At 42.4% G+C, this 23,889-nt stretch overlaps 1 protein-coding gene across 3 annotated transcripts; it reads left to right on the top strand.

Moving 5' to 3' along the window:
- The first annotated feature begins 321 nt into the window (after window positions 1-321).
- On the top strand, window positions 322-23,796 carry LOC120028382 (vacuole membrane protein 1-like). Of its 3 annotated transcripts, XM_038973610.1 has the most exons (13): window positions 323-337; window positions 448-500; window positions 1,123-1,206; window positions 1,634-1,766; window positions 1,909-1,999; window positions 3,714-3,824; window positions 14,505-14,672; window positions 15,027-15,158; window positions 18,357-18,437; window positions 19,850-19,966; window positions 20,502-20,563; window positions 22,710-22,812; window positions 22,951-23,796. In XM_038973610.1, exons 3-13 carry the CDS (start codon window positions 1,131-1,133, stop codon window positions 23,101-23,103), a joined length of 1,227 nt encoding a protein of 408 aa, XP_038829538.1. In that variant the 5' UTR covers window positions 323-337; window positions 448-500; window positions 1,123-1,130; the 3' UTR covers window positions 23,104-23,796. The 3 variants fall into 3 exon arrangements, with proteins under 3 accessions (XP_038829539.1, XP_038829538.1, XP_038829540.1); XM_038973611.1 differs by lacking the exon at window positions 18,357-18,437 and having other exon boundaries at window positions 322-337; XM_038973612.1 differs by lacking the exon at window positions 323-337 and having other exon boundaries at window positions 439-500; window positions 1,047-1,206.
- Window positions 23,797-23,889: the final 93 nt, after the last annotated feature.

Below are 23,889 nucleotides of genomic sequence, written 5' to 3'. Positions count from 1 at the left end.
GTACAGAGCATGCTAGATGGCTAATTAGCACAGGTGGTACCAATGTCTAACATAAACACGATATGTAACATGGAGATATGGCCGTGTGGGAACCCTAACCCTATAAAGGTGTGTATCAATTTAACCTTTTGTGTTTTGAAAACTATTTCTCGCTGACATGAAAGATTAGGTCTTGTGCTTCCAAACCCGTACCGCAAGCGACGCAGGTTGACGTTAAGACCGAGCCTCCGTGCGCTTAACAAAACATCACCTTACAGAAGAGGCCTTTGACGAAATGACTCTTATGTGTAATGGAACTTAGTTATGATCAAAGGCTAGATTCAACTCTACGTTCATGGTGCACAACATTTTTTTTTAAAGTAACTAATGCAATTATCACTTATGAATATGCAGAAACCAATTCAATATTGATGAATATATATTGTAAAGAGAACCTTCACTTGGCAGGAAATATTTTCCCGGAAGTGATTGCCACGGCTTCAGGAAGAAGACGCTCTGGGGTATGAGCTCGTTTCATTCAATTTGTGTGACTAACAAATTAATCTTTGTTTATAGTATGTAACATTTTCGACTGTGAAACGTTTTGGCATTATAGTATTTTACGTCTCAGCAACAACCGAAGTAACTTGATCCAAACATATTTCCATGGTTGTAGCCTATATTTTCCCAGTGTCAATACTACCTAGCTAACGTTACCTTGTTAACTAGGGACGTGTACATGCAATAGGTTACTGTAGTTTATAATTCATAATTATAAACATCGAACAATTAATTGTAGTTAACTAGTTATGTTTTTATTAACTCAAGCCCGCAAGCTAGCTAACTATTACACACTTTACTTGCTAGCTAGTTAACGAGAACCCACGGTGGTTTACACAGCCGGTCAATGTAATCCAATGGAGTTGGAGTCGTGAATAAAGGTTACTTGTTATCAGCTGTTTTGTTAGCATGCATGCCGGTTAGTTAACTAACGTTAGCGTGTGGGAGATGTTGCCACTAATTGTCAGTCAGTGACAAGTAATAACTAACGAATGCTCTTCCTACAGTTGATATAGGCCAAAACCCATTAAAACATATTTGCTGGTCATGTCCTCGTGTTGTGTTGTCTGGTCGATTCAAAAGTGAATGAGATGGCGACGAATGGGGCAAGCTGTGAACAACCACAGAAGCGAGGAACCAAAGACAAACCGAATGGATATTTTGCAGGTTGGTTGTGAAACTTCTCCAAGTGAACCAGCATTAGCCTGTGTTTATGGAAAATGGATTAACAATTTTACCAAGGAAGGAGAAGGGTTGTGTTGTTAAAGGTATGCAGCAATGCACAAATTGTTATCTTGAGAATTCTTACAACGTTACAGTATTGTCAGAATGGTCCCAAACCGTTGTGTACTTATTAATTCCATAGTTTAGAAAAAACAAAATAATTATACTTGATTCGAAGGTCTAGACTAGTGAACTCCACCATTTGCTAGTGTTATGTTCCTACTTAGGCCTAGACAAAGTGACATGACTTTATCAAAGGCTTATGCTAGCCTATGTCCATCAATATAAGGGGATATTGCTATGGCTTTTTTGATACTAGGCTACTTTTATAGATGAATCTGACCTCAGGAGTGTGCTCCTGTATCTACAGACTCTGCGGTCAGTGAGAGGAGGCAGAAAGATCGGGAGGAGCGTCTCGCTCTGGTGTTGTGGAGGCGGCCTTTCATCACACTACACTACTTCCTCCTGGAAACCTTCATCACACTAAAGGAGTGGACATTAAAGTAAACCACCACTACTTGACTGTAAAACTAGAAACCAACTGATTAGTTGAAAGTTGTCTCAGTTCTGTTGTGTTTAAAGTAACACTACCAGTCTAGCCATTTGGTAGTTGTATCAAACTGTTCCACTTCTTCCCCTCTGCAGGTTATGGCGACGAAGGGGTACAGTGTTCTTGTTCCTGGTGTTGTGTTCACTCTTCTCCCTTGCCTACTCCACTGAGGGAGCACACCAGAAGGTAAGGAAGGAGAGAAACAAACTCCTATCATCTCCTCTGTAATATATTTATTTGGGATGGTTAAAGATATGTAACTGTTTATTCAGATGCACGGCATTCCTGGAGGAAAGGTCACCTGAGGAGATATGTTGCGCAATATTTTTTTACTTGATGCTCAGGCCAGTACATTGGATGTATCTTAGCCAATGTGTTGATATTAGTGTGTAAATTGTTCACATTTCCTAATTTTCCATCACTATCCTTGGCATAACATACAGTTGAAGTCGGAAGTTAACATATACACTTAGGAGTCATTAAAACTTGTTTTTCAAGCACCCCACAAATTTCTTGTTAACAAACTATAGTTTTGGCAAGTCGGTTAGGACATCTACTTTGTGCCTACCTTCAAACTCAGTGCCTCTTTGTTTGACATCATGGGAAAATCAAAAGAAATCATTGTAGGCCTCCACAAGTCTGGTTCATCCTTGGGAGCAATTTCCAAATGCCTGAAGGTACCACGTTCATCCGTACAAACAATAGCACGCAAGTATAAACACCATGGGACCACGCAGCCGTCATACCGCTCAGGAAGGAGACGCATTCTGTCTCCTAGAGATGAACGTACTTTGGTGCGAGAAGTGCAAATCAATCCCAGAACAACAGCAAAGGACCTTGTGAAGATGCTGGAGGAAACGGGTACAAAAGTATCTATATCCACAGTAAAATGAGTCCTATATCAACATAACCTGAAAGGCCGCTCAGCAAGGAAGAAGCCACTGCTCCAAAACCGCCATGAAATAGCCAGACTACGGTTTGCAACTGCACATGGGGACAAAGATCGTACTTTTTGGAGAAATATCCTCTGGTCTAATGAAACAAAAATAAAACTGTTTGGCCATAATGACCATCGTTATGTTTGGAGGAAAAAGGGGGAGGCTTGCAAGCCGAAGAATACCATCCCAACCATGAAGCACGGGGGTGGCAGCATCATGTTTTAGGGGTGCTTTGCTGCAGGAGGGACTGGTGCACTTCACAAAATTATGTGGATATATTGAAGCAACATCACAAGACATCAGTCAGGAAGTTAAAGCTTGGTCGCAAATAGGTCTTCCAAATGGACATGGACCCCAAGCACACTTCTTCCAAAGTTGTGGCAAAATGGCTTAAGGACAACAAAGTCAAGGTATTGGAGTGGCCATCACAAAGCCCTGACCTCAATCTTATAGAACATTTGTGGGCAGAACTGAAAAAGCGTGTGCGAGCAAGGAGGTCTACAAACCTGACTCGGTTACACCAGCTCTCTCAGGAGGAATGGGCCAAAATTCACCCAACTTATTGTGGGAAGCTTGTGGAACGTTTGACCCAAGTTAAACAATTTAAAGGCAATGCTACCAAATACTAATTGAGTGTATGTAAACTTCTGACCCACTGGGAATGTTATGAAATAAAAGCTGAAATAAATCATTCTCTCTACTCTTATTCTGACATTGTACATTCTTAAAATAGTGGTGATCCTAACTGACCTAAGACAAGGAATTTTTACTAGGATTAAATGTCAGGAATTGTGAAAAACAGTTTAATTGTACTTGGCTAAGGTGTATGTAATCTTCTGACTTCAACTGTAGGTCTCCAATGTTTTCTCCTAAGGATAAATGTTGTGTTATTGCTCTTTGTCCATGCAAAAGCCTAAAACTCTCTTTACTCTCTCCACCCTCCTGTCTGTTCTCATCTGCAGTATGTGCAGTACCTGGAGAAGAGGTTCCTGTGGTGTGCCTACTGGGTAGGTTTGGGCATCCTGTCCTCAGTAGGCCTTGGGACTGGCCTGCATACCTTCCTGCTATACCTGGTAAGTAAGAGAACCACCCTTCCCTTGCCTGTCAGCTGTGCCATCAAAAATGTAAGCTAACTTATCGTGCTCAGACATTGGAAAAGCCTGCTGTATCTCTGTAAATCAAATCAAAGTTTATTTGTCACGTGCGCTGAATACAACCTTACAGTGAAATGCTTACTTACAGGCTCTAACCAATAGTGCAAAAAAGGTATTAGGTGAACAATCGGTAGGTAAAGAAATAAAACAACAGTAAGAAGACAGGCTATATACAGACACTGGTTAGTCAGGCTGATTGAGGTAGTATGTAGATATGGTTAAAGTGACTATGCATATATGATGAACAGAGAGTAGCAGTAAAAGAGGGGTTGGTGGGTGGGACACAATGCAGATAGCCCGGTTAGCCAATGTGCGGGAGCACTGGTTGGTCGGCCCAATTGAGGTAGTATGTACATGAATGTATAGTTAAAGTGACTATGCATATATGATAAACGGAGAGTAGCAGCAGCGTAAAAAAGGGGGTTGGGGGGACACACAGTGCAAAAAGTCCGGGTAGCCATTTGATTACCTGTTCAGGATTCTTATGGCTTGGGAGTAAAAACTGCTGAGAAGCCTTTTTGTCCTACACTTGGCACTCTGGTACTGCTTGCCATGCGGTAGTAGAGAGAACAGTCTATGGCTGGGGTCTTTTACAATTTTTAGGGCCTTCCTCTGACACAGCCTGGTGTAGAAGTCCTGGATGGCAGGCAGCTTAGCCCCAGTGATGTACTGGGCCGTACGCACTACCCTCTGTAGTGCCTTGCGGTCAGAGGCTGAGCAGTTACCGTACCAGGCAGTAATGCAACCAGTCAGGATGCTCTCGATGGTGCAGCTGTAGAACCTTTTTAGGATCTCAGGACCCATGCCAAATCTTTTTAGTTTCATGAGGGGCAATAGGCTTTGTCGTGCTTTCTTCACAGCTGTCTTGGTGTGTTTGGACAATTCTAGTTTGTTGTTGATGTGGACACCAAGGAACTTGAAGCTCTCAACCTGCTCCACTACAGCCCCATCGATGAGAATGGAGGCGTGCTCGGTCCTCCTTTTCCTGTAGTCCACAATAGTATTAACTTTTTTTTTTTTGAGAACGCTGGTACAGTATGTGACTTTGGATGTTTTTGTGAGCCTGTTAGCTCTGCTTGTTGTTCCATAACTAGCACGATAGACCAACAAAAAAAATTGTAGTTGCGGTGAATTAGTTTACAGGCTTGTGCTTGTCCTCTTTGACCTAGAGGGACACATTTTGTGCACAGGGTATTTCCATCATTTGAGTCACCACTGCCAGAAACTTAATACATATCCACAGTTTGTCCAGTGGGTGGCCTCATACATCCTATCTCATTCTTTCAGTGTGTTCAGTTCTTCATAGATCTGGTCCAAATAGAACTGCCATTCACCTCTGTGGCCAAGTTTTTCTATTTGGACTAAGTCCAGATAACTTTTGATGAACTGGGTGCGAAAGTCTGGGTAGCCATTTGATTAGCTGTTCAGGAGTCTTATGGTTTGGGGGTGGAAGCTGTTTAGCTCTTGGACCTATACTTGGCGCTCCGGTACTGCTTGCTGTTTGGTAGCAGGGAGAACCATCTGACTAGGGTGTCGGGAGTCTTTCACAATTTTTAGGGCCTTCCTCTGACACCGCATGGTATAGAGGTCCTGGATGTCATGGCTTGGCTCCGATGATGTGCTGGGCAATTATTATTATATTTTTTTTATCGCTCTGACATTGCTGCAAATGCAATCGAAAATCAAACACTTCATGAGAGCCCTGGCATTCAGTTTGAGGGGAATATGATCACCTGTTGGGCAGCGAGAACCAGCTCCTCATAGTTGGGTGATGCATGGAATTAAATGTGTTCCTGTAAGCCTATGTTTTGCAACATTTCTATAGGCTATGCAATTGTTTTCTCACGCAGAGTTTTGATGGTCTCCATTTAAAAAGAGGATCCAATCAGCTTTCTCTAGACTAGGCTGACTTTATTTCTCAACTTTCCTAATATTAATCACATTGCTTCGCTTTACAACCGGAGTAGCCTACCTGGCTGACATGAAAATTAAACGCGGGAAAGTGTCCTCCATTCGCTATTCAAGTGCATATGGATGACATGTCTTTTTTTCTGCGTCTGTTCCGACAGGTGCTTGATAATGGCCCATTTCTAAATCAACTAATTTCACAGACACTGTTTGGTATACGTAAAGACGAGATTAAATTGACAGTGTAATGGGTGAGAATATTATGATTATCACTTGTGAATGATGCCCAGCGTGTGTAGTCTAAGGCAAATCAGTCACATGCATCATGTAGCCTAGTCCATAGGCCTATATGTTTTGATAAGGTTTGTATCACAACTAAAATGGCCAAATGTCTAAGCATAGCCTTTAGCCTACAGAGTTGTGAAACATGTACTTATCATTGCAGTCATTGCACAATCGAGTTTGAAAACAGTTTTGACTGGCCAATATTTAAGAGGATCCCAGCTTTCTCGTGCTGCTATATTTATTGCTCAACTCTTAAAATGTAATCACATTAAACCTCTTTTATAACTGGCGTAGCTTACCTGGCATATTAAAAACGGAACCGAGGGAAGCGCTTCCTCCATTCGCTATTCAAGTGCAGGCTGCTTTTTTTTTTTTGTGTGCCATTCAACAACAAAAATAATCACACATGCACGGAGTGTACAAAACATTACAAACACCTGCTCTTTCCATGAGACTGACCAGGTGAAGGCTATGACCTCTTATTGATGTCACTTGTTAAGTCCACTTCAATCAGTGTAGATGAAGGGTAGGAGGCTGGTTAAAGAAGGATTTCTAAGCCTTGAGACAATTGAGACTTGGATTGGGTATGTATAGTGTGTCCAGACCCCTTGGCTTTTTCCACATTTTATGTTACAGCCTAATTCTAAAATTGACAACTTAAAAAAAAAATGTTATCCATCTACACAAAATACCCCATAATGACAAGGTAAAAACAGGTTTTTAGAAATGTTTGCAAATGTGTTAAAAATAAAGATACCTTTACATATGTATTCAGACCCTTTGTTATCAGACTCAAATTGAGCTCGGGTGCATCCTGTTTCCATTGATGATCCTTGAGATGTTTGTACAACTTGATTGGAGTCCACCTGAGGTACATTCAATTGATTGGACATGATTTGGAAAGCACACACCTGTCTATATAAGGTCTCACAGTTGACAGTGCATGTCAGAGCAAAAACCAAGCCCTGAGGTCGAAGGAATTGTCTGTAGTGTTCCGAGACAGGATTGTGTCGATTGTGTTGCAGCATTGAAGATCCCCAAGAACACAGTGGCCTCCATAATTTTTAAAATGAAGAAGGTTGGAACCACCAAAACTCTTCCTAGAGCTGAGCAATTGGGGGAGAAGGGCCTTGGTCAGGGATGTGACCAAGAACCTGATGGTCACTCTGACAGAGCTCTAGGGTTCCTCTGTGGAGATGGGAGAACCTTCCAGAAGGACAACCATCTCTGCAGCACTCCACCAATCAGGCCTTTATGGTAGTGTCCAGATGGAAACCACTCGTCAGTAAAAGGCACATGAAAGGGGGATACCTAGTCAGTTGTACAACTGAAATGTCTTCTGCATTTAACCCAGCCCCTCAATCAGAGCGGTGCGGGGGGCTGCCTTAATCGACATCCACGTCTTTGGCGAAAGCCCGCTTGGAGTTTGCCAAAGGGCACCTAAAGGACTCTGACCATTAGAAACAAGATTATCTGGTGTGATGAAATCGAGATTTAACTCTTTGGCCTGAATGCCAAGAGTCAAGTCTGGTGAAACGTGGCACCATTCTTATGGTAAAGCATGGTGGTGGCAGCATCATGCTGTGATGTTTTTCAGCGGCAGGGACTGGGAGACTAGTCAGGATCGAGGGAAAGATGAACGGAGCAAAGTACAGAGATCCTTAATGAAAACCTGCTCCAGCTTGAGAGGATCTGCAAAGAAGAATGGGAGAAACTCTCCAAGTACAGGTGTGCCATGATTGTAGCGTCATACCAAAGAATACTCAAATCAAATTTTATTTGTCACATACACATGGTTAGCAGATGTTAATGCGAGTGTAGCGAAATGCTTGTGCTTCTAGTTCCGACAATGCAGTAATAACCAACGAGTAATCTAACCTAACAATTCCACTACTACTACCTTATACACACAAGTGTAAAGGGATAAAGAATATGTACATAAAGATATATGAATGAGTGATGGTACAGAACGGCATAGGCAAGATGCAGTAGATGGTATAGAGTACAGTATATACATATGAGATGAGTAATGTAGGGTATGTAAACATAAAAGTGCATAGTTTAAAGTGGCTAGTGATACATAATTTCCATCAATTCCCATTATTAAAGTGGCTGGAGTTGAGTCAGTATGTTGGCAGCGGCCACTAAATGTTAGTGGTGGCTGTTTAACAGTCTGATGGCCTTGAGATAGAAGCTGTTTTTCAGTCTCTCGGTCCCTGCTTTGATGCACCTGTACTGACCTCGCCTTCTGGATGATAGCGGGGTGAACAGGCAGTGGCTCGGGTGGTTGTTGTCCTTGATGATCTTTATGGCCTTCCTGTGACATCGGGTGGTGTAGGTGTCCTGGAGGGCAGGTAGTTTGCCCCCAGTGATGCGTTGTGCAGACCTCACTACCCTCTGGAGAGCCTTACGGTTGTGGGCGGAGCAGTTGCCGTACCAGGCGGTGATACAGCCCGACAGGATGCTCTCGATTGTGCATCTGTAGAAGTTTGTGAGTGCTTTTGGTGACAAGCCGAATTTCTTCAGCCTCCTGAGGTTGAAGGCGCTGCTGCGCCTTCTTCACAACGCTGTCTGTGTGGACCAATTCAGTTTGTCTGTGATGTGTACGCCGAGGAACTTAACTCTAGGCTGTAATCGCTGTCAGAGGTACTTAAAGTACTGAGTGAAGGGTCTGAATACTTATGTAAATTTGAGTTATTTTATGTATTCATTTGTAAAAATGTCAACTTTTTTGCTTTGTGTGTAGATTGGGGGGGGGGGGGGGTGATGATCTATTTCAGAAAAAGGCTTTAACATAACAAAGTGAAAGTCAAGGGGTCTGAATACTTTCCCAATGCACAGTATGTTAGACATTGAGAGTGAATGGGCAAGCTGAAAGATTACTATCAGCTAAAAACAAGAAGCGGCTCCAGTGGGCACACAATCAACAAAACTAGACAATTGAGTGGAAAAACATTGCATGGAACATGACAGCGAGTTTAGCCGAAAATTAACAATGGATTTATTGTGATGGTGTTGGCTATATTAAATGGATTTATTAGACATTTTTAAAATGTAATGTTCCAAAGGTCTGTATAAGTGGCCTGTCTGTGTGGAAGCCCAGAGATGTTAAGTGTTAATTAACAGTCAATTACCTTGAGACCGGCAGTTATTTATTACCAGCTGACAATTTCATGATCGCCACAGCCCTAGTTTCTGATGAGTGAAAGTGAACAGTGTGACTGTGGTTGAGTCACGCTCCTTCCTCTCTGTGGTTTGTTTGTGACATCCATCTTGGCTGTGGGGAAATGAAGCATTCAACTGTGATGAAGACAAGTGATTCTACCGAGGTCCCCACTTTTTCAGTGACATGGCCATTGTTCACTAGATCTTATGATGTACCCTTGAGTCAACAGCTCCACATTTACAAATAGGAAATTGAAAGGTTTCTACTAAACTTTTGAAATAGCTGCTTTGAAAATACAATTTTACTTTTGTAGCCTTTCCAATTATATGCCTAACTACCCATTTTCCTCACTACACACACTACCCAAACCCACTAGTAGAGACGGGCCTGTGAACCACAGCCTATGGTAGTGTTGGTGGTGTTGACCTCACGACGTGTCATCTTCCATAGATGTGTGTATGACCTCATTCCCTTTCCCACATCTCTCCACTCGATGTGAGGGAGGCTATTTCCATCAGCTTTCAGTCATATTCTCCAAAATGAGAATGTAGCTGTTTAATGCAACTTACAAACACTCAAATTATCCTATATGAATTAATGCAGTGTCATGATTTCTATAGCAGTAGGCCTACTTTTTATTGTATAAATGTAAATGTGGATATTACCAGTATGTTATTTGAATCAAGGCATCACTAAAATATCAACCACTTGTGTAAATATGTGCTGCTATATGAGAGTGCTATATATGAGACTGTTTTTTGGAAACAATGTCTCCTAATATCTAGAGAAGAGCGAGGTTGTGCTCCCTGCTAAAATAGGCTTTGTGCACACTTTACCAGACACATAATTCAGAGGTGAGGTCAACATATTGAAAAGTCCCTAGTTGAAGGGTGCCAGAAACATCTGCCCTCTGAAGAGCTGCTATGGATTTACCTAAGACCTAAAGAATTAGATACCCCATAGTTAGGAGCGGAGATATTTTGCTGGGCATTACAAGCATAATTGTATGATTCATGAGTCTGGTCATGCTGGATTCAGATGGAAATGTAGGGACTGTGTTTTCGTATTTTGCTAAACAAAGGAAATCAAACAAGGCAATAGCCACTGTGAGTTTAATTTGCTATGTTTCTAGGATTATTTCTAAATAATGGAAAGGTGTTGTCTTATCATTGATTCACCATCATGGTGAAACAAGTATAGATTTGTAACGGAATGAAAGGCATTGATTGAGACCTTGTGAACACGTATTGTGAAAAGAAGACTCCTCAGCATGTTTGCTCGTTCTCTCGAGGAGAGCTATGGGGATCAGCACTGACTAATTGTCTTCTATCTCCTGTCACCGTGGTATCTCAACAGGAGGCATAATAGACCTCCTGTGCTGTGTTTTCAGGTGCCCTGACTGCCAATGAAGCCAGGTGGCTAAGCCTGGGCTCTGATTAATGGAGCTGCATACCGGGCTGTGTGTGTGCGAGAGCAATATGGACAAATCCATATTGTGATAAATTGACTCTTTTTTTTGTGATGACGACTTCTTTTTGGGAGTGTGCTAGACCTGGGCGACATGTACAAAAAGTCATATTGCGATTAATGTTACGGTTTTGCTCTAACAACAAACAATTTTATTTTATGGACAGTTACTTTACATTAGCACCACGGCTCTAGCATTTTTTTCCAGTGCCAGGTAAGACAATTGAGGTAGTCTATGATTTATAAAAAATAAATAAATAATAATAATAAAAAAAGAGGCTATTTCATCGAGCACATCCAGCAAATGCATGATTTTATATTTTGATGTGCAGCCTGTCAAAATAGGATCTGGAATTATCAGATGTATTTTTTTTTGGTTTGGTTTGATTTGGTTCCATCCAGCCCCTTTTCCCCAAATTACCGTGTGAAGGAAATAAATTCCCTGTAAACGGTAATATATTCTGCCTTTGTCATCCTTACCCGCACCTGCAGTCACATACCTCTTTCACTCCACGGGGAGTTGAGTGTAGCAGGGTGTTGCGTTCCCTCCAAGAGGCGTGCGTAACACTATATAGCAATGTAGACTGATTAGCCTACATTTTCTGATAAATTAATCAATGTCCTTCAAAAACTTTCCAGCGCTAGGCCTAGGCTACTTGTAGGCAAATAGTGCTCTGCTCCGTGGGCACATCAAAACTATACTACAGCCTACTCCGGTTGTAAAGTGGTGCCATGAACTCAATATTAAGAGGCGAGAAATATGTTGACATACTTAAAGAATGTTGTGACTCTCCTCTCTATAACTATACTGAACAAATATATAAACGCAACATGCAACAATTTCTAAAATGTTACTGAGTTAGTTCCCATTAGGAAATCAGTCAATTGAAATTAATTAATTAGGCCCTAATCTATGGATTTCACATGACCGGGAATACAGATATGCATCTGTTGGTTACAGATACCTTTATAAAAACAAAAAGGTAGGGGAGTGGATCAGAAAACCAGTCAATATTTGGTTTACCACCATTTGCCTTATGCAGTGTGACACATCTCCTTCGCAGAGTGGATCAGGCTGTTGATTGTGGAATGTTGGCCCACTCCTCTTCAATGGCTGTGCGAAGTTGCTGGATATTGGCGGGAACTGGAACACGCTGTTGATCCAGAGCATCCCAAACATGCTCAATGGGTGATATGTCTGAGTATGCAGGCCATGGAAGAACTGTGACATTTTCAGCTTCCAGGAATTGTGTACAGATCCTTGCGACATGCTGTGCATTATCATGCTGAAACATGAGGTGATGGTGGCAGATGAATGGCACGACAATGGGCCTCAGGATCTCATCATGGTATCTCTGTGCATTCAAATTGCCATCAATAAAATGCAATTGTATTCATTGTGTGTAGCTTATGCCTGCCGGTACCATAACCCCACCACCACCATGGGGCACTTGGTTCACAACATTGACAACAGCAAACTGCTCGCCCACACAACACCATACACATGGTCTGCGGTTGTAAGTTCGGTTGGACGAACTGCCAAATTCTCTAAAACTACGTTGGAGGCAGCTTATGGTAAGAGAAATTACCATTAAATATCTGGCAACAGCTCTGGTTGACAATCCTGCAGTCAGCATGCCAGTTGCATGCTTCCTCAACATGAATGATCATGCTGTTTTAATCAGCTTCTTGATATGCCCCACCTGTGAGGTGTGTGTGGATTATCTTGGCAAAGGAGAAATGCTCACTAACAGGGATGTAAACAAATTTGTGCCCAAATGTGAAGTTTTTTGTGCGTAAGGAACATTTTGGGGATCTTTTATTTCAGCTCATGAAACATGGGACCAACACTTCACTTTTTGCGTTTTTAATGTTTTTGTACAGTGTAGAACCACAGTTGCATTGAACTCTGCAATATTTTGAGCAACGGGCATACATTGCATTTGGAAAGTATTCAGAACCTTTCCCTTTTTCCACATTTTGTTATGTTACAGCCTTATTCTAAAATGGATTTAATAAAAACATTTCCTCATCAATCTATACACACACTACCCCATAATGACAAAGTGAAAACAGGTTATTTTAACATTTTTGCTAATTTATGAATAAAATAAACTATGTAAATGTGTAAGTATTTAGACCCTTAGCTATGAGACTCGAAATTGAGCGCCAGTGCATCCTGTTTCCATTGATCATCCTTGATGTTTTTATATCTTGATTGGAGTCCAACTGTGGTAAATTGATTGGACATGATTTCAGAAGGTCTATATAAGGTCTCACATTAGACAGTGCATGTCAGAGCAAGAACCAAGCCATGAGGTCGAAAGAATTGTCCGTAGAGCTCCGAAACAGGATTGGCAAGGCACAGATCCAAAAAAATTCTGCAGCATTGAAGGTCCCCAAGAACAGTGGCCTCCATCATTCTTAAATGGAAGAAGTTTGGAACCACCAAGACTCTAACAAAAGCTGGATGGCCAGACAAACTGAGAAATCAGGGGAGTAGAGTCTTGGCCAGGGAGGTAACCAAGAACCCGAATGTCCCTCTGACAGAGCTCAAGAGTTCTTCTGTGGAGATGGGAGAACCTTCCAGAAGGACAATCATCTCTGCAGCACTCCACCAAATCAGGTATTTATGGTAGTGGCCAGACAGAAGCCACGCAGTAAATGCCACATGACAGCCCGCTTGAAGTTTTGCTAAAAGGCACTTAAAGTACTCAGACCATGAGAAACAAGCTTCTCTGGTCTGATGAAACCAAGATTGAACTCTTTGGCCTGAATGCCAAGCGTCACGTCTGGAGGAAACCTGGCACGATCCCTACAGTGAGCATGGTGGTGGCAGCATGCTGTGTGATGTTTTTCAGTGGCAGGGACTGGGAGACTAGTCAGGATCGAGGGAAAGCTGAACATAGCAAAGTACAGAGATCCTTGATGGAAAAACTGCTCCAGAGCGCACAGGACCTCAGACTGGGATGAAGGTTCACCTTCCAACAGGACAATGACCCTAAGCACACAGCAAAGACAACGCAGGAGTCTCGAATGTCCTTGAGTGGCCCAGCCAGAGCCTGGACTTGAACCCGATCAAACATCTCTGGAGAGACCTGAAAATAGCTGTGCCGCAACGCTCCCCATCCAACCTGACAGATCTTGAGAGGATCTGCAGAGAATAATGGGATAAACTCCCCAAATTACAGGTGTGCCAAGCTTGTAGCGTCATACCCAAGAAGACTTGAGGCTGTAATCACCGCCAAATGTGCTTCAACAAATTACTGAGTAAAGGGCCTGAATACTTATGTAGATGTGATTATTTGTTTTTTATTTTTAAATTTGCCCCACAAAAATAACGTATTTTTGCTTTGTCATGAGGTATTGTGTGTAGATTGAAGGGGTAAAAACAATTTCATCAATTTTAAATTAAGGCTGTAACGTAACAATGTGGAAATTGTCAAGGGGTCTGAATACTTTCCGAATGCACTGTATTCTTGTGCTTCTCAGAATACATCTCTCCGTCCTCCGTGCGCACAGTCGGGAGAGGGAGTGAGTCGGCAGCCGGCAGGGACCAACAATGTGTAGGCTATTACTGTTGACCAAATAATAGTTTTAGAACAATCTTTAGGAACGTTGTGTAGCAAAATCACAGACTTACCAATGTAAGCAAAATGCTTTGGTAAGAAGGTGATGTCTGTAATTTTCGGTTTATCATCCCAGCTCTATTGTGTCTCAACTGTCCAGGTTCAGTTGAATTATGGAATGCCCATCCATCCTCTGGCTCTCAGGGTCCACACATAGCATCAGTCACCCTGGCTGCGTACGAGTGTGGGTCTACAGACTTCCCCGAGCCCCCCTACCCAGACCAGATCATCTGCCCAGAGGCAGGAGGAATGGAGGGCAGCATCTCACTCTGGTCCATCATCTCAAAGGTCCGGCTGGAGGCCTGTATGTGGGTGAGGAAACGTGTCTTTATTCAACTAAAGTCTAGGTTCATCGTTCTAGTGAACTCTATGGGGCGGTTTCCTGGACACAGATTAAGCCTAGTCCTGGACAAAAAAAAACACACGCTTAATGGATAATGTCCATTAAAAAGTTTATTTTGATTTTTAAATTGTCCAGGACTTAATCTGTTCCTTGGGAAACCGCTCCTTTTGGGTTTAGAACAATAAGGGCATCTTTAGTGCTCAACATTGGTTGACATCACGTATTCTCAACTATGACATCTACCATAGAGCTATGCCTGACTCTGGTATGAGCCAGAGTATGAATCAGTGCTAAGCTAACCCAGTGTGTGACTGTCTCTCCAGGGTGCAGGCACAGCCATTGGGGAGTTGCCGCCCTACTTCATGGCTCGAGCGGCCAGGCTATCTGGAGCAGACCCAGATGACGAAGACTATGAGGAGTTTGAGGAGATGCTGGGGCAGGCAGAGACTGCTCAGGTGAGTGGGGACTCTGTTTTCCCCTCTGAGTGTAGTAGCCTGCCTCTTGAATGCCCCATTCCACCCAAATCTGTGGAGTCCTATATTCTCTCCTTCAGTCTTTGATTTTAGGATTTGACTCTACTTAACTGTCCATCACTATCTACTGACTTCTCTATCTGGCCTGTGATTGGCCTCCAGTTATCACATGACTTCTCTGAAAGCCCCTCCCACCATTTCCAGTAAGGGCATTGCTAGTGGAGTGAGTCACGGTGAAACAAGCTCCCCTGTAATCATCCCGGAGGCATTTCTTTTCATGATCCTTTCATTTGTGGGACAGGCAATGTGAACAGGCTACTGACAACATGACTGCCCCTTACGGTGGGGGGGGGGGGGGTGTAGTGTACACACAGTGCATTCGGAAACTATTCAGACCCCTTGACTTTTTCCACATTGTTACGTTTCAGCCTTATTCTAACATTCATTCAATCATTTTTTCCCCTCATCAATCTACACAATGACAAAGCAAAAATTGTTTTTTAGAAATGTTTGCAAATATGTTGTGACTTTACTTTCATTAATCTGATGACTGTCATTTAATCAACTGTTTAATTGTTGCTAGATTTAAATAAAGTCTTTAATCATGTAACAATTAACTCATTAGGATTTGGGGCACCATGGAACAAGTTGTTTAGCATTACCACCTTCTGAATTAAACTGTAAAGGTCTTTAACTATAACATCGATAAACAGTCATCTTATTAATCATTACCTCTTATCAAATACTCATTCTGAACGATCGTGACCTTGGATCTGCAAAAAACCCAGCTTTGCGCATTATTCAGTACTACACAAATTGGTTTAATCATTTTATTTACTAGCTAACTATATAATAACACAGAATACACACACTTATGAGACAAAGGTCCCTAGTGGACTGAAAGAAATGACGGCTTGTTACACCATAATGGAGAGGGGGGGAAGAGAAAAAGGCACACTTATTGTCGAGATTTCAGATTTCCTAAAAAAGTAATTATTTGGTCCATCCAGTTTTTAATATCATCACAAAATGAAAAGCAATATTACATTCGTTTTCCATAGTTCCCCACTGACCATTTCCCACATCATTACGTTAGAAATAGTGTTCCGTTGTTCACTTTCTGGATGTTAGAGTTTTGGGTGGGCAAAAGTGTCTGATCAGACATTCCTTTGGTTGATACTAAAGAGCAAGAGAGCCCACTCGGACTTAATTTAGCTGTCACCCCTTGCGGGTGGGATAGGGTTTGGTTATTGTCAGCCATTGTCAAGCTGCTCTGACCCATTGTGATCCTCACATGACAGTCATTACAAATAATAAAAAATAATATATTTACATAAGTATTCAGACCCTTTACTCAGTACTTTGTTGAAGCACCTTTGGCAGCGATTACAGCATCGAGTCGTCTTGGGTATGACACTACAAGCTTGGCACACCTGTATTTGGGGAGTTTCTCCCATTTCTTCTCTGCAGATCCTCTCAAGTTCTGTCAGGTTGGATGGGGAGCGTCGCTGCCCAGCTATTTACAGGTCTCTTCAGAGATGCTCGGTCGGGTTCAAGTCTGGGCTCTGGCTGGGCCAGAAGGACTTTGAGAGACTTGGCCCGAAGCCACTCCTGCATTGTCTTGCCTGTGTGCTTAAGGTCGTTGTCCTGTTGGAAGGTAACCTTCGCTCCAGTCTGAGGTCCTGAGCGCTCTGGAGCAGGGATCTCTGTACTTTGCTCGGTTCATCTTTCCCTCGATCCTGACTAGTCTCCCAGTCCCTGCCGCTGAAAAACATACCCACAGCATGATGCTGCCACCACCATGCTTCACCGTAGGGATGGTGCCAGGTTTCTCCAGACGTGACACGTGACACTTGGCATTCAGGCCAAAGAGTTCAATCTTGGTTTCATCAGACCAGAGAATCTTGTTTCTCATGGTGTGAGAGTCTTTTAGGTGCCTTTTTGGCAAACACCAAGCGGGCTGTCATGTGCCTTTTACTGGAGTGGCTTCCATCTGGCCACTCTACCATAAAGGCCTGATTTGGTGGAGTGCTGCAGAGATGGTTGTCCATCTGGAAGGTTCTCCTATCTCCACAGAGGAACTCTAGAGCTGACCAAGGCCCTTCTCCCCTGATTGCTCAGCTCTAGGAAGAGTCTTGGTGGTTCTAAACTTCTTCCATTTAAGAATGATGGAGGCCACTGTGTTCTTGGACCTTCAATGCTGCAGAAATGTTTTGGTACTCTTCCCCAGATCTGTGCCTCGGCACAATCCTGTTTCTGAGCTCTACGGGCAATTCCTTTCCCCTCATGGCTTGGTTTTTGCTCTGACACGCACTGTGAGACCTTATATAGACAGTTGTGTGCCTTTCCAAATCATGTCCAACCAATTGAATGTACCACAGGTGGACTCCAAGTTGTAGAAACATCTCAAGGATGATCAATGGAAACAGGATGCACCTGAGCTCAATTTCGAGTCATGGCAAAGGGTCTGAATTATTATGTAAATAAGGTATTTCTGTAGAGACCTGAAAATAGCTGTGCAGCAATGCTCCCTATCCAATCTGACAGAGCTTGAGAGGATCTGCAGAGAAGAATGGAAGAAACTCTCCAAATAAAGGTGTGCCAAGCTTGTAGAGTCATACCCAAGAAGAGTTGAGGATGTTATTGTTGTGAAAGGTGCTTCAACAAAGTACTGAGTGAAGGGTCTGAATACTTATGTAAATTAGTTTTTAAATATACATTTGCAAATCTAAACCTGTTTTTGCTTTGTCATTATGGGGTGTTGTGTGTAGATTGAGGGGATGAAGACAATTTACAAAATTTTAGAATAAGGCTGTAACATAACCAAATGTTTTTTGTGGGTTTTTTTGCACCCTTACCATGAAACCCACAATATTTCACCTCCCTTTTGTAGTGTGTATCAATCAGATCAAATGAGTTCAATAGCTCTCTGCCAACAACTCTTGACTTGGATTTTTACCAGAGCTGCTAAAATAGATCAAAGGAAAAGATAATAGCCCATCTGATAGCATTTGTTATACCACATGAACTCTTTATCAAGTAACTCCTTTTTCAGAATTACATTAGACTTTTGCTTTTTATTTTGGTTATACTGTATCATTATTGATATATTATTGTAGAAGTTGTTTAATGTGTGAAGCATAAATTAATATTTGATTGTAAACTGAATTATGTTTTCAGGATTTTGTTACTAGAGCAAAACTGGGCGTTCAGAACATGGTGCAGAAAGTGGGATTCTTTGGGATTCTAGCCTGTGCCTCGGTAAATCCAAAACTACATCGCAGGCAACCTTTTGATGACTTGACTTGCACTCTTATCTAATACTGTTTTAAAATGTAGGCCTTTATTATTAAAGCGCATCGCTGAATATTGTACACTCGTGGCCGAAAGTATGTGGACACCCCTTCCAATTAGTGGATTCAGCTATTTCAGCCACACCGTTGCTAACAGTTGTACATAAGACACACAACCATGCAATCTCCATAGACAAACCTTGGCAGTATAATGGCCCGTACTGAAGAGCTGTGACTTTAAACGTGGCACCGTCATTTGATGCCACTTTTCCAACAAGTCAGTTCGTCAATTTTTTGGCCTGCTAGGGCTGCCCCAATCAACTGTAAGTGCTGTTATTGTGAAGTGGAAACGTCTAGGAGCAACAACGACTCAGCTGTGAAGTGGTAGGCCACAGAACGGGACTGCTGAAGTGCGTAGCTAGTAAAAATTGCCTGTCCTCGGTTGCAACACTCACTACTGTATTCCAAACTGCCTCTGGAAGCAACATCCGCAGCAATAACTGTTCTTCGGGAGATTCATGAATTTGGTTTCCATTGCCGAGCAGCTGCGCACACAAGCCTAAGATCACAATACGCAATGCCAAGCATCGGCTTGAGTGGTGTAAAGCTCGCCGCCTATGGAATCTGGAGCAGTGGAAATGCTCTCTGGAGTGATGAATCACGCTTCACCATCTGGCAGTCCCGACGGACGAATCTGGGTTTGGCGGATGCCAGGAGAACGCTACTTGCCCCAATGCATAGTGCTAACTGTAAAGTTTGGTGGAGGAGGAATAATGGTCTCTGGCTGTTTTTCATGGTTCAGGCTAGGCCCCTTAGTCCCAGTGAAGGGAAATCTTAACGTTACAGCATACACTGACATTCTAGACGATTCTGTGCTTCCAACATGTGGCAACAGTTTGGGGAAGGCCCTTTCCTGTTTCAGCATGAGAATGCCACCATGCACCATACAAAGCGAGTTCCATACAGAAATGGTTTGTCGAGATCGGTGTGGAAGAACTTGACTGGCCTCCACAGAGCCCTGACCTCAACCCCATCAAACACCTTTGGGATGTATTGGAACGCTGACTGCGAGCCAGGTCTAATCGCCCAACATCAGTGCCCGACCTCACTAATGCTCTTGTGTGAATGGAAGCAAGTCCCCGCAGAAATGTTCTAACATCTAGTGGGAAGCCGTCCCAGAAGAGTGGAGGCAGTTATAGCAGCAAAGGGGGGACCAACTCCATATTTAATGCCCATGATTTTGGAATTTGACGAGCAGGTGTCCACATACTTTTGGCCATGTAGTGTATGTTTGTTACAATGAAGTTATGACAATGAAGGTAGAATTCGAATGCACTCTATTACAGAATATATTTTGACGTGTTACGACCTGTCTTTCAGATCCCTAATCCTCTGTTTGACCTTGCTGGTATAACATGTGGCCACTTCCTGGTACCATTTTGGACCTTCTTTGGAGCGACTCTTATTGGGAAAGCCATCATCAAGATGCACATACAAGTAAATATTTTAGTTGTACTTAACAATTAGACACATGGACATTGTCCGAATATTTTCCGTTGGCTGTAATTCTGTGTTTTTGAAGTACTTTTAGTGCTGCTATTGAAGACCATTCCAGATGAAATGAGTATGGAGAGCACTTTAACGAGAACCATTGCTTTTTGTAAACCAGATCAAACTCTTAGTTGTCGGCTGTATTGTTGAGTCTGCCACGGTGACTAATCTACTCCCAGACTGTGTGTCTCTGTGAGTTGTGGTGGTGAGAGCTGATCCTGTGGTACCAGCCAGTGATCTCACCAGTTCTGACAAAGCCCTCCAGGGTTGAGGACCAGGGTCCGGGGGGGATGCTTTGTGCTTTCTCCTAAGACCTCAAGGGTCTTTTACTGTCCAGACTTGGCTGGGACGGCATGTGTCACTGTGTTCAAAGCAGACACAGGATATATCCCCCACCTCGGGGGAGATGATGAGTCAGGTTTTCATTCTCTGTCTGAGACTGATCACTAATCACCCAGTTGATTAATTTGTCTCCCCACAGAAACTGTTTGTTATCATAACGTTCAGCAAGCACATAGTGGAACAGATGGTGTCTCTGATCGGGTGAGTATGTGTCTTTGTTAATGTATGTGTATAGATGAAGAGAGGTGCTTTGCCCGGTTAGCATCCTTCCTCTGTGCTTTAATGGGAGCAGGGCTCCACATTTTTTGTTTGTCCTCTTGTTATGTAATAATCACATCAAAATATCAAACAATTACTCTGATCAGAATTGGATCAGAGGCCAAAGTTGGATTAATATTCTAATCTGTTTTTAATGTACATTAAACATATGTTAAAGCCTACATGTCAAAGTGTAGGTGATATGCATGTTGGGATGAGTTGGACCACAGAGAGAAGGAAAAGCAGCCAACAAGTGCTCAGCATATGTGGGAACTCCTTCAAGACTGTTGGAAAAGCATTCCAGGTGAAGCTGGTTGAGAGAATGCTAAGAGTTTGCAAAGCTGTCATCAAGGCAAAGGGTGGCAACTTTGAAGAATCTCAAATATAAAATATTTGGATTTGTTTAACACTTTGGGTTACTACATGATTCCATGTGTTATTTCATAGTTGATGTCTTCACTATTATTCGACAACGTAGAACATTTAAAAATCTATATATAGAAAAACCCTGGAATGAGTAGGTGTCCTAACATTTGACTGATACTGTATATGTGCAGCGGTTGTATGAATTTAGGATTATACGTTTGAAACCAGTTTTGCTGATGGATTGATCATTCCCATTCTGAACAAATGGCATCAAAAGCATAACCTCAAAGTCAGATGTGTGTGTGTTTTGCCCCCTCCATTAAGGTTATTTCCCTTACACAGAAACTAATCCCCCACATAGGTGGTCAGCCAGCCTTGTGGGGTCTTCTCAGATGGAATGTCTTCTGTTCTGTTCTGACTCACAGCAGTTTAGCTTTGACTGCACCAGAATCTTCTCCACAGCAGCAGGGAAACAAAATAACTGCAGGGTTTATTTAAGAACAATAAATCACTTCCATATTACACATCTAACAACTTCCTTGGCTTTTTCTTCTCACCATTTTTTAAATCATTAACAAATCAAATTTAAAATCGTACTCACAACTAATGATTTTATTTAACTGGGCAAGTCGGGTAAGAACAAATTCTTATTTACAATGACGGCCAAACCCTCCCCTAACCCGGACGATGCTGGGCCAATTGTGAGCCGCCCTATTAGTTTATAGTGCCGTCTTATTCACAGTTAAAATTAGTTGCATGAGAATAACCCTTGCTTGCTACCATTGCAATTGGTTGACTGGTCTGACTCGCTATGATGTGTTACACTGGTGCTTGAATGCTGAATTGGGACTTTTTGTAATTGCAGCAGTTTGTCAGTCAGTTAGCCTGGGAATGGGCTTGCCATATCCCTTAAGATCAGCGATTACAGTTACCTGTAACTTTTCTAACCCTGATAGTAAATAGTATTGAAATGGTTTAGTCAAGTTTTAAATGTGGAAGTTTATATTAACACCTGAATTAAAACTAAACTCTGATTGTATCCATATTTATATTCTATTTAATTATGGTTGTGATACATTGATTAGACTATTCCAATTATTGTTGGTATAGTGCTGTCAACTACAAATGATTGTGGATTTATTAAGGTACAGTACCTCACGGTCTGAGGGTTCTCTTCCAATTAAATTGTCTGCATTCTCTAACTATAATCTTAAGAGCCCCTATGAACTGGGTGACCCACAGTGATCTAATCCTTTGCGCTATCTCCCATATATGGACAGTCATATTGATGAACACGCCTAGTTTGTTCTGTTTCCACCCATAAGACTGTGATGACAGCATATCGAGTCACTTCCTGGTTATTGGGCTCAGACTGGTTTCCTATAGGAACCTCCGGGATAAATAAGAGCGATGGGGAGGACTGCCTCACTTCACTCTGCTGCGTGCTCCCAGCAACTACACTTGCAGTGTGAACTCCCAGCTTGAGGCCTAACTAGAAACACATAGGAAATGGAACTCTCAACATCCTGAGCAATGGACTGTTCTCTTTAAACCCTGGTCTATTGGACCAAGGGTTCCCTCTACACAGCCTAATTATTTTACCATGTGAAGGGATACTGCTGGTATGTACTCTGGGATATAATCATGTCTCCGTCTTTGCCTCTCTTTTCCCCTCCTCGTATCTCCCCTGCCTGTGGATGTCCTTGCCCTGCCACTGTGTCAGGTCTCTGCCGAGGGTAGGTCCCTCCATACAGAAGCCCTTCAGTGAGTACTTGGAGGCCCAGAGGAGTAAACTCCACCACCACACTGGAGAAGGCACCCCGGCGGTAAGAGCACTACTACCATCATCCATCCTTTCTATGTCGAGACAAAGCATGTGATTGTATTGATTGGCAAGATAATACAAATTGTAATGTGTTAGTGTCAAAAGTGTAATATTCCTCTGTATGCATGTCTCTCTGCAGAGTGAGAACTGGCTGTCGTGGGTCTTTGAGAAGGTGGTTCTGGTCATGGTCTGTTACTTTATCTTCTCTATCATCAACTCCATGGCTCAGAGCTACGCCAAGCGACGACAACAGAGTCGGCAGCAGCGATACTCTGAGGAGAAAACCAAGTGACGAGACTCACCAACAGACCGTGCTGAGTCCCTCAGCTCTGTTTCAAACTAACCTCGCCCTTCCATTCTTAAGAGGCTGAACTGGCACTTTCCTGTGTTTCCTTACAGATGTATGTGCTGTTTGTTTGTCCCTCTTATGGTTTTATAGTTTCCCCTCATTTGTGTTTAGTGTGTGATTTTAATAATATAATGATAGGATATGAGCAGTGAAGCAGCAGTTGGATGTTAACTGTTTTGCTGGCAGCTATACCAGCTGCGATGCCTTATGCAAGGTGGAGGGTCCTACTTCCATTGAACACAGTTCTTAATCATGACTTGATTTGTAAATTTTTCACTGTATGGGTGGACTCTGTGCTGATATGATGCTAAGGATGTTTTCAGGGTTACATTTTTCTTGCGTTTTTGTCCCGTTGATCAGAAATAGGCCATCTGTCATTCGCGTTTCTTGGATTTGTTTGAAATTCAAGTTTGCAATTGGAAATAGCAATATCAAGTCGTCTCAACATGTTATTGATAGTTTGCACATCTTGGAAATATTTTTTGCGCAGTATGTATGCACATGCATTTAGAATGATCTGGACAAACTAACTTGAACCAAAACAGAACTTACATTACACTCGGCTAACTTGGTGTCATTTTTATTCTGTACATTTACTGAGTCTTTGATCAGAATATATAAAATGCCTAAATCATTTTTCTTGTTTCCATGTCTGAGTTTTTCCATCTATTTTACTCTTTGTAGGTCTAACTATGTAAACAATTGCTCCCATTGTAAGCTTGCCCCATG

Source organism: Salvelinus namaycush, chromosome 34 (assembly GCF_016432855.1).
Source record: "Salvelinus namaycush isolate Seneca chromosome 34, SaNama_1.0, whole genome shotgun sequence".
In the NCBI taxonomy this organism is placed as follows: domain Eukaryota; kingdom Metazoa; phylum Chordata; class Actinopteri; order Salmoniformes; family Salmonidae; genus Salvelinus; species Salvelinus namaycush.
Note: the sequence above shows the minus strand (reverse complement) of the source record. Positions and strands in the feature narration are given on the sequence as shown.